Genomic DNA, 12,068 nt, shown 5'->3' with positions numbered 1-12,068 from the left:
AGAGCTTAACTCAATCCTCTAGAATTAAATATGTTCAACACCAGCAATGGGTAAATACAAATAATCATTATAATAACTACATTAATATGGTTTATGCTGTAATTTAAATAACTTGGTGGATAAGAATGTGTATGTGTGTGTGTATGTGTGTGTGTGTGTGTGTGTGTGTGTGTGTGTGTGTGTGTGTGTGTGTGTGTGTGTGTGTGTGTGTGTGTGTGTCTTAATGGTGTGTAGCTTAATGTGTGTGACAGACAGACAGGCAGACACACGCATGCACACGCACACGCACACACACATACAGTCAGACAAAAAGAAAGACAGAAATAGAGAGACAAAGACAGACAGGTTGACAGGGACACACAGAGACAGACAAAGACAGACAGAAACAGAAAGCTGTTTGCAATGTTTATTCATAAATGCAGACATCTATATTATTTATAAAACTCAATGTGATTTAACATTCACGCCAATAAAGCACTGCTGAACTGAATGAACTGTACTGAGAGAGAGAGAGAGAGAGAGAGAGAGAGAGAGAGAGAGAGAGAGAGAGAGAGAGAGAGAGAGAGAGAGAGAGAGAGAGACCGCAGAGTGACAGGCAGGCAGCTAGAAGGGATTACTCTGATGGTCATTTGCATATCAAGAATTTTAAGCACAGAGGAAAATATCAAACCCTCCAGCCAGCAAGGTCATTCTGAAGATAATATTTTCTTCATAATTTATTTTGCATATCATGCAGCAGGACACATTATAGATTAAAAATGCCGCTCCGCCCTATCAAGTCATTCTGACACTTGAGCCTAGCCACCACCTATCATTCCCTTTCATACAACTCCACCCTATAAATGACATTACTACACAGATACATCAGCAGTTAACCAAACTCATAAACCATCAGCAGGAATTCTGATGAACATTTCACCTTTTCAGAGCTGGAGAATTGATGATACCACAGTGTTCACTCCTTGCTAGTACTGTAATACAATAACCCATCAAATGATGTACAATAGTCTTTAAAGGTATCATTACTAATGCTGATAAACGGTTAAGTAACAGTAAATGAACGGTTGATCTCGGGAGTTTGTCACAGAAATATCCTAACTGTAAGGTACAAACTGTTTAGTAACTAAAAGACCTGCAGTTATCTTATATTATGATCTTATGAACTGTTACATTTTAGAATATCCATTTTTATTTTTTCCCTTATTATTAATCCAAAGGGAAAGAATATTACAAAAGCACACTAAATTTACTACAATCCGCTGTCCTAACTTTATGTGTGTATGTATGCTATAATACAGTAGCATTCTATTTATTTACACTGAAACACCACAGACATACTGTATGCAAAAGAAATTTCCCCCTAGCAAAAATGTGTTTCAGTGTTTTTGTTCCCATTATTTAATGCTATAGGTACCTATTAAATGGTACAGCTATTTTATACAGAATACAGAAAATAATTTCGGAATCTCATTTTTACAGTTAATCAGTAACAAGAAAATTATGTATTTATTTATTTTTTATTCCTCCTGTACTAGTCTTGTGTTCATCTAATTAAACACTCTTTAGAATATGTATGCCCCTCCGCTAGAAGCTCTATGGTACCTGGATAATGACACCAAACGATGTTCATCAGAGCATTTTATACGTCTTTCTAGCTCAGACTGGCAGAGAACTTCTTTATACACGGTCACCCCTTCTCCATCAGTAAGATTATTTTATCTACCATTCAGACACATCAGATGTCTCCTGGTGATGACCCTGCAGCTCTCTGTCATCAGCTCAGTCGACCTCGTCTTAAACGTGTACAGCATAACTCCAGAAACACATGGCACTTTCTTGTCTAGAATATCGTTCACGTTAAAGATGGAAGGTTTAAGTGAAGGCAGCAATGAGAAATTGCCCACTCCCTTGCTCTTAAAACTCTGTAGTCCATATGGTACTTCTTTTCATGTTCTGTCAAGTGGTTTTAGGGTCAGCAAAGGTGTGTTGGAATGCTATTGGCTGTTGTGTAAATCAGTCAAGTACATCAAAACACAGCCACTCTGACTGCCTGTTTAATTCAGAATCAAATCACGGCATCATTTCCATGGGACTTGAATGATCAAAACATTGTAAACGCTAACTGAAATGACATGACTTGTTTATTAACTGTTTATTAGCAACCTGGATTCCACATATCTAACACCCACCATTAGAATCACTAATAAAGAGGTTTTGCTTTAGAATTTTTACAACAGAAGCCGAATCTGAAACAGCCAAGTATAACATTCGTAGGCCAAAATACAGAACATGCCTTTAAATTATTGCTGTCACTAAAGGATAATTTCTAACAAATAAAAAAACTTAAAAAGGAGAAATAATAGCCTATATACTGAAAGAAAATGTGACAAAGTACATCTTATGCTAAACTTTTATTACTTTATTAGCTATTTGTTGCTACTGAAAGGTAAAATAATTTTCCTTTTTGTACTAAACACACACAAAAGCACAATCCTCTTTTACATACTGCTAATACTTTTAAATCTGTTTCTCAGATCCACACAGATATAGTTTTATAGCATATAGTCACTGATGTCAAGACAATATGAAGTGCACACATCAGTAGAATGTTTTTCCCTACATATGTGCCAAGCAGCCAGAAGAAAATATTACTACTTAATAATCAGCTTTCCCCTAATTTATTTATTTTACCAACCAAAGAAACCACAGTCCAGTCGTCTGCTTTTCTGTTGGCTCATTAGTAAGGGGTTAATGAATTCAGGTCAAAATTCACCCAGATAAAGCTGAAGTGATACATAACCACAGGTATAATACAGCCCCAGATTGCTAAATAGTTTTTTTTTTTTTGCTTTTATAAATTATTAACAAAAACACATCATCTTGTTGTGTCTATGTGTGTTTCCTCTGGGTTCTCCCGTTTCCTTCTACCCTCAAGAAGAACATTGGATTAACTACTGAAAAATGCCTCTAGGTGTAAATGAGTGTGTGAAAGTGAATGTGCATGGTGCCCAGTAATGAACTGGTGTCCCAGCCAGAGTGTATTACTGCTTCACACCCTGTATTCCTGAGATAGGCTTCGGATCCAACACTACTAATGTTGTCCTAATGAAGAATTAAGCAGAAAATTATCACAAGCTGGAGTACTGGGGACAGCACTAGACCAATCCGCTGAACTCTTTTGCCATTTAAATAGCAATCTTACAGGAAGTGACATCGTGGCACAGGACCAGTTATTTTTACACATCACTCAAAACCAGACCAGTAGATCTACTTGTGCTAATGTAATTTGATAAAAATTCCACATTCATATCTGTTCAGCTCTTTGTGGTTTGAAAGAAAAAGTCTGAAAGAGAACAAACCAATATAGGAGTAAGCGTGACTCTGGCTGCCACTCCACTCCTGACATTCAAGCAAGCAGAAAAAAGACAAGAAGGAAGGAGTGCACACTTGCAGGGGGGGGGTGTTTGTAGTGATGGAGAGACTAGTGTTGTGGGGGGGTTGTGACGATAAGAGAAAAATTCAGACCGGTCAAAGTTTCCCTTTTGCCAATCGTGCTCCTGATAAAGGCAGCGTCTGCTCTAGTACTGATAGAAGGGCTATCTCTCTTCTTCTCCCCTTCTCTCGCTCTTCTACTCTCTACCCTATCTCTCTCTTTCTCTTTTTCTGCAGTTAGTTTGTGAGGGAGAATAGGGGAAAAAATAACTATCACGCTCCAATCACCAACATGGCCATCAAGGAGCAACCGCACAGCAATTAATAAGGTTGCAATTACTCTAACAGTCTGCAAACTCCACGATAATCTAAACATCCTCAAAACAAAGAATTAAAAAATACCACTTCCTATTTTACAGTGTAATAGTTAAATATTACAGGACCCAATTTATCACTAATTAAATGCTAATGAAATCAAATACTCAGTTATTACAACTATTAGTTTGATGTTAATAATCACTATAAACAGGCTGTAACTCATAAAATAATTCAAATAAAGCATGTGAAATGCATTTTGACCTTGATATCTAGCTTATATTATTTTATTCAAATGAATGAAACAATGAGTTTGATTTCATAGCTTGAAATGAGAGAAATAAATATACTATTTAATATAATTTGTTACTCAGAGGAGTGCTAAGGCTGAAGTTATCACTCCATTCATCTAAAATGCGTTAGAGATTACTGAACAAGTACCGCTTAACCCTAAAGGCTTGGATTAAAAAACTCTTTTTGACTGAAACTAGGAAAGGAGGAGGTCCCCTAAGACAATTCTTTTTTTGTGGTGATGAATACATATACACGCACGCGTGCATAAAATCAAACACTCAACACACGCATACACAAACAAAATGTGTGCACATACCATTTTTCTCTCCACACTTTGTTTTAACAAATATATACACTCTTCATTAATGTCAGCAAAACAGCACAACACAAGTGATATGCAAGTCTTCATGAGATGATCCAATGCCAAATTAATATCTGGTTAGTCATGATGCTATGAATGTCCCATTAACAGGCAGTAGACTGGTAATTAATTGGAAAATAAAAGACTAATTATGCAGAGTAACACAGGGTTGCAGTTACAGTTAGTAATTTTATACATAGAAATTGGCATACACATAGATGTAGCTGAAAAATGGCAGTAGGTCTAGTCTAAAGAAGGTGTATATAAAAATGAGAACATATAGCAACTCAGACAACAATGATGCATGTTCTGACACACCACTAAAGACATTAAATTATTTAATATTTAATTATTTAGTATTTAATTATTAATATGTTCTTATTGTCTGTGCATTTTAAAGAGGCTTTCCCAAAGAGACGAGAAGACAGGGAAGTAACATTTATGCAGACATTGCTCTAGTGCCACAAAAAAATTCATTTTAAAAGCATCTCCCAAACATTGAAACATATAAATATTATCTGACCCTGTGACTGGGCTTCTCCATTTTTCCAAAGTGCACTGAAAGCCCCACTAAAGAAATAAGGGTTTTAAAATGCAGCAGCAAAAATTTTCATGCATTATGTGAAAATCTCAAATAGAGGCACTATGCGACTGATATGGCAGAAGTCCATCGTGGTGATGGAGATCTTTAATCCATGAACATGTATTCGCCTAGGGCAGAGGTATTCAAACTGTGGGAATTGCAGTGGGGGTCTGTGGGTGAGGGGTGAAATAGAAAATACCAAAAAAAAAAAAGGGGGAAGAGAGATTCCTTCTTTCATGTTCTGATTTATTCTACTTTATTAGACAGGTAATAACAGCCAATAAAAGCCCTGGGCAAATAGGGTGACTTGAGCAGAATAAGATGCAGTAGTTTGAGTGCTGGCGCACCTGTACGTGTTGGCTGTGGGTGGGTGTGGCATTATGTTCAACTGACTAGAGATGAGTCCCAAATGATGCACTACACAGTATAAGCTATGTACGCTAGAGTCTAGCCTATGAATTTAATAAGCCACAGTCAAAGGAAACACAACAAAGTTTTTGCAAAATACACCACAAATGTGATAGAATTTAAAAGACATGTGTGTGTGAGACCTCTTGACTGCCGGAGTGTCGTCAGCCATCTTGTAAAAGTTTTCCAACATCAGTGTTTGCTAGCCCCACCCCTCTATTTGTAATTTTTTGTAATCCATGTAGTGCACTTCTTCCTGATGTCATTTCCACTGTGAAAATACTACTCACCCTATTTAAACTACAAACTGGCACATTATAGTGCAGAAGCATGTGATTTGTGACACGCCTTAGGTTTTTATATGTTCAACTGACAGGGTTTTTTCTAAGTACAAAGGTTATGGATTTAAGCTGTTTTACTTATAGCTTCTCACATATGATGAATAAGGTATTCCAGAACTTGACATTTCAACCACTGTTCAAATAATAAACATACTGAAAAGGAGTTATTACTTTATGGCTACCCATCTACGACATCTGGGCATTCATGGGAGTGCGCACGATGACTGCTTTACACAAGAGACTGTAGACAGTGACTCATTCATCAGGCAATAAAATACAGACAGGTTTAAGTAAAGGAGTGGTGACACTGACCTGGGCCATTCCAACTCGGTTCCACTTCCTCCTCCTCCTCTTCCTCCTCCATCTCCTCATCCTCCTCTTCCATCTGCGGCTCTTCATCATCACTGGGTTTCCAGCGTTTCTCATCTTCCTCGTTAATGTCCGGTGTGTCTGGAGACTCATGTGTTCTGGGCTCTGGTGAAAACAAAGAGTTCAAAACAATGTCTAAATGACTTTCTACTAATGGTCAATTTATTCTCAGGGCATGTTCAGCTACACAGAGGTGCTTTACGAGTGCGGCTGCTCCTGTCTGATGATCAAAGACAGTCTGAATAAAAGTCTTCATACACCAGTAACCTGATGCCTCCCCACACACTCGGGTCTTTTTGATTTGCCAAGTGAAAAAAATCCTTCCTTAAAGGTAATGTGTGTCTCCCTTTCATTAAGGCAAATCCTTATCATCAGTGGCCATCTCTCAGTCATTGATGGAGGTGATTAGTGAGTTCCTCAGATCAAAATGATCACCTGACTGATAGGATTCTTTGTGTCTCTCTTTGTATCTATCCCACACACACTGAAGTATCACTAACAACTATGAGACTAATGTTACTTCTTGAGCACTGACAGTGGGCTGTCTTTCTCTTTTCCTTCACACTATACATTTTTCTTCCTCAAGCCCCCAACCTAATCACTCCACCCTGAAATAAGCTTATTCGCATGCACAAAGGCCACGTTTACCCTCGCATTCCCACAGCGATAAAGCAGCGATAGCCGCCGATCAATACCAGCCATAAACGTCAACCTGCGTGACTGCTATTATTAATGTAATAGTAGCGAGATTAGATCTGCATTGTCAAATAAATCTCTATCAAACCCGCAAACACACACGCACACACATTCCCCCAGAAACCATGCATACTTAGAGCACTTTCATAAACACATATACATGTACAAACACACACACACTGTACTTCACGTGCTTATGATTTGCCCCTCCTAACCTAAACAGGGCCATTATTTTCAGCTATAAATCACAGTGAATGGCACATTGATTTTATCCTGCAGTGCTCAGCTGGGATAGTGGAGCTGGAGCCACAGTTATTGCATTTAATATTATCAATATTATCTCCCATATCATCAGAGCTGAGACGGCAGGTATCGGGAAAAGGGGGGCCTTCACTGGCACCAGCCCTGCTCCTCAACCCATTCTGCACTTTCCAACACACACACACCCACACACACATACATACGCACATGCACACACAACCCAACCACATACATATATCTGATAAGAACAACTTCCTCTGTCACACCTGGAGGGCAAAGTCACCCAGCTAGCTTCAGTACAACTCCCAAGCTGCAAAGCTCATTCGTTTCTTATAAATCTGCTCTTTTTTAGTTACAGTTGAAACAATTACGATACACACAGTACAATACTTTAAAAAAGGAGAACATATGACTCAATCAGGTATTGGGTGAGTGTCTGACCATTTCTGCAGCCATCATATTCTTTCATAAGTTCTAATGCTGGGATTAAAAGCATCTTAAAGCACTGCCAGTACTAAAGAAAACAAAAAAAAAAACTGTTTAATTACCACTCAATCATTATGTCTATTGGACATAATCAAGCTTATTGTAGTTATTGTAGGAAGAAAAAAACCCTTTGACTGGCTCTATACCAGTACATTATCATATCCTCTCAGAGATGTGTTACATGTCAGATGGATGAAGCTGTGATTATATGTATTGCTCCGATGTTGCATTAGCAACAGCTTTGACCCGCAATACATGTGGGTCTTAATTTCTTTTATAGAGTCACATATTTGAAAAGTTTTTTGACACAACTCAACAACTGCTCTTAGACATGTGAATAAAGTAATATGAGTTTGGAATGAGCATCCAATCATTTGTACATGTTGAAAATCACCGGATTAACCCGTCATTTAAAGCTAAAAGAAAAACAAAATCGCCATTGTTTAAGCAAACATGTACATATGAATTGTTTGCAAGACAAAAAAATTCCTGGAATGCATTAACCTCACTTTAACTGCAACATGTTTTTAGCACACTTTACCACCTCTATGCTGATGTGTAGAAAAACCCATCAAGATCATCAACAGCATCATCATCATCATTATCTCTGCTCAATGAGATCACTGCAGAAATTCAGCACACTCCCCGTTCCTTACCGGAGATACTCTGCTCTATGTTCTGTGCTATAATGATCATCGATATGGTGTTTATAGATAATGTACTATTGGCCGGTGGGGGGCTGACAAGCACTATGTATCCTGTGACTGGTTGAATGTTTTTCTGAGGCGGTTATCAAGTGGTTATCGCCTGTGTCTTTCTCTCCCAGATGGTGGATAAGAGAGCTGGCCTTTATTAGCCAGTGCTGGCCTGATAAAGACCTGGTATTGATCGCAGGTTGAAAGAGCAGGTTCGTCAAACACGGCTGATTTACAGAAGCCTGATAATAGCAGCACCGGGCAACAGAGGAGCTCAAAAAGCGAGAGATAGAGGGAGATACAGAGAGAGATGCAGAATATGGTGACGTGTTTCATCCTTGGTGCATTCTGCTTTGTAGCTACATAAAATAAAAAGGCCACATGACGAATGCACACACAAATGCTAGAAATATAAAAAAGTTACATTTTAAATGATAACTGTCATTCCGTCAGTCATCTGTTGAATATGCATAAAGTTCGCTTAGGGTGACTGCATTACTCATATATTCCTGAAAAATATTACAGCACAGAAACATATGCTCACAGATGAGAATAACGTCTAATCTAATGCTGATTAGCACCTGAGAAAATTTCCATCCATTTATCAGAAACCGCGAACAAACAGGCTCTTATCATCGCAGTACAAAACTGAACGAAAACAGGAATTTTCCACTTAAAAAAAAGAAAAGAAAAAGAAACAGCATTTTATCTATGAATGTATTGTCTGAATTAAGACTAACAAAACAAACTGGGAAGTGAGCAGCAGCAGGCAGGATACACAGTGTATCTTGCTCTTGCAGTCATTATTCTGTTTTTAAAAGAAAATAAACCAAGAATTATTAGTTGTAAATACACTGTATTTCATACTGTTTTTTTTTATACATTTTACTGTCATAAAATATAAATTCCTTTTACTAAAATTCACATAATTGCCATAACAAGAAAGAACCAGATCATAGATATACTGTCACAACAGGCAACAATTAGTCTCTTCTACACCTTTTCTACAAAGAAAAAAGTAAACTATGGTGCAGTGTAACATTCTGACTGCTTCTCCTAATGCACTGCTGCGAATCCTCTCATTAAAACAGACCCCAGTGGTTACGATCTTAAATCGATCCCAGTCAGACATACAGATACCACACGGCCAGGTTTAATGAGGCTGATGAGAGGGCAGGTCTGATTACTGTCAGTTGCTAGTTTTTTCAACACTACACTCTGTGTGGACACATAAAGATGAAGTTTCAAATCAAAGGCAAAATGATTTATGAAGGTCTTTTTACCTTCATTATAAAGAGGCGCAAAGGAGGAACTGGAACCATCGCACTCCGCCGAGTCGTCCTGGTCTGAGGCACCAGCCTCTTCCCCTGAGAGACTGACGTCATCAGGTGGATTGTCTTCTCCACCATCAAGATCCCCAATAGGGCCTACAGACGGAGATAGAGAATAAGAATAAATAACATCTGAACACCTTTAGCTTATAATTAGTATTTCTATATAGAAAAATAAAGGTCTACAAGTGTGGAATATGATAGTTAACAGCAAGGGAAATGAGAACAGTTTCACTATATCATTAATGCATGTACTTCATTGTAGCACTCAGAGAACTCAGAGATTTAAATGACACAAATAGCGGGTGTTAATGATTGTAGAGTACTGAGGTTAGGCTATAAATATAATATCATATTGTGATTCATTATAGGAGGAAAACCCTGGTTAGGTTCCAACCCCAATTCCCTTAAAGGTTTAATTGGATGGAAATGCCACAGCTTATGAACACCAGCCAAACATGGCGAATATGTTATAAGAGAGTTGGCAATGATGGTAAAATTTTCATTTGAAAATTCACTAATCGGTAATCACTAATCAAATGTGTTCATTTTCCTTCGTATGTATGAATACAAATAAATCCATAGTAGATGAATGAGCCTCTACAGTTAAATATGTAACGCAGTCAGTAAAAAATAGTAAATTAAAATTTAGTTACTTTTGTCTAATTGAGAATAAAACATATTTTCTAACCATGTACTCTGACTGCATATTAATTCATACCTCTAAGAGACTGCGGTTGGAGAGCAGAAATCTAAATATAAAAATCCTCTGCATAATTAGCATATAAATACACCTGGTGTTTTTGAAAAATGTCTAATTTTGACAGTGTTTGTAAATTAATTTTCAGCGTGTCAAACGAAGAGAGGATTGTTCGGGGCTAAAGCCGTGACTGGAGGCATATATATTTACACTTCTCAAACAAAGAGGCCTATAATCTATACAAAGCACGCAACAATACCCGTGAATAAAGAGCCTCGTCGAAAAAGGCAAAGGCAATTTTTCTAATTCTGTTAATTTCACTTCCAAAGCAATTAAAACGTGGTGGAGATAATGCTTCCAAACAATCGCTCTCTGACAAAGTGTTTCTGTCTTTGTAAATGAAACATCTTTAGGCTAATTCCGACTTCCACGCCTGCATGGTTCACTGTAATTTCAGATAAAATTAACATAGTTAGATTTGGACCTTAATAATGAAGGGAAAAAGAAGGAAAGGAAAAAGATTGATCCCATATGCAATATTTTTAGAATGCAGTCCGAGTCTTGGTCAATCTAATTTTCTATATCTGCGAAGACATTTTCATACAATTAATTTTCCTTTAATCATAATTGTACAAAAGAGCTTCTCTGTTAAAAAAAAAAGTCCAATTATATTTTGTGTTTAAATGTAAGTTTGAATTATGATTTTCTTTCTCATTAGTGCTCTGCTTAAATCACTGCATCGCTGCTTTCAGACATCAAATGGTGCAGAAAGTTTTTGCTCTCCTCCTTTTCTTCCTTTCATGAACAGACCAATCCATATCTCTCCCAGCAGGCCAGGGAAGAGGATATTACTGCATGCATTCACCACCAAGTGTAATTTGTTTGTGGTCAATTAAAACCAAGGAGAATTGGTCCAAGGGACAAAAAGTGATATTCAGTCATCTCAAAAGCAATTCCACCAGGGGTATTCATGTGCTGTTATCATTTCATAGCAAAATTACACGAATACTCTTGCATCACCAAATGGCCATGTGCACCACTAGTTATTGGAAGTAATAAATGATTCAAGAATGTGTGCATGGAAGACGTTTACTTTGCTGATAATCTGATTGTGTCATCTAGTTATGCTGGAAAGTTTTTGAAGCCTTCAAAATGGTGATATTTTTAGATATTACTGATATGACCGTAAATTTGAAATGAAAAAAATAAATTAATAAAGACTTTCTTCATAAAATGATTTCAACTGTGAAACTAAAACAAAATGTGTTCAAACGTGTTCTATAAATTTATAGCAATAAATTCCCATAGTCTGCTATAGCTAATAATTACACATCATGATGAGGGATTTTCCCCACCTCATTTCCCTTTATGGAAAATTGCAGAAGCGTTTGAATGAGTCTTGCTTGAACATGGTCAGGTCTTGCTAGTGCATTCCACTAATATTCACTTTATGAGTTGCCTATTTCCAGACCCACATCATTTTATAAAGGAATAATCTTCATTTTATGTTGAGTATTGAGTATTGTTTTTGTTTTTAGTAAAAGATTCATTTTGTGTTCAGGGAGAATTTTCAGACCTGTGGTTTGCCATTCCTTATTTCTCAGGATTTTAATTCAGAATTTGTTCAATGATGTCTGTTTAAATATAATGACACACCTGCATCGACAATGTGTTACAGAGATGAGGTTTTGATGCTATTTATTTGTTTTAGATACAATTTGCCCAATAGTGTAGGCTTTAATGCACTTTTATACCTTTTATTCTTCTGACATTGTTTTAGTTTGAGGCATGATGCT

General features: G+C 37.2%; 1 protein-coding gene across 2 annotated transcripts in view; it reads right to left on the bottom strand.

The window, feature by feature from the left end:
* The window catches only part of zfpm1 (zinc finger protein, FOG family member 1), a 69,785-nt gene that overhangs the window by 27,008 nt on the left and 30,709 nt on the right, over nt 1–12,068 (bottom strand). For both annotated transcript variants that reach the window (XM_027161470.2, XM_047822331.1), the window contains exons 2-3: nt 9,525–9,668; nt 6,047–6,208 (exon numbers count right to left, since the gene is read on the bottom strand). In XM_027161470.2, coding sequence (XP_027017271.2) covers nt 6,047–6,208; nt 9,525–9,668 — 306 coding nt within the window. The remainder of the gene's footprint in view (nt 1–6,046; nt 6,209–9,524; nt 9,669–12,068) is intronic.

The sequence above is a fragment of the Tachysurus fulvidraco genome, chromosome 13 (genome assembly GCF_022655615.1).
Source record: "Tachysurus fulvidraco isolate hzauxx_2018 chromosome 13, HZAU_PFXX_2.0, whole genome shotgun sequence".
NCBI classification, from domain to species: Eukaryota; Metazoa; Chordata; class Actinopteri; order Siluriformes; family Bagridae; genus Tachysurus; species Tachysurus fulvidraco.
This window is presented reverse-complemented; position numbering and strand designations above follow the sequence as displayed.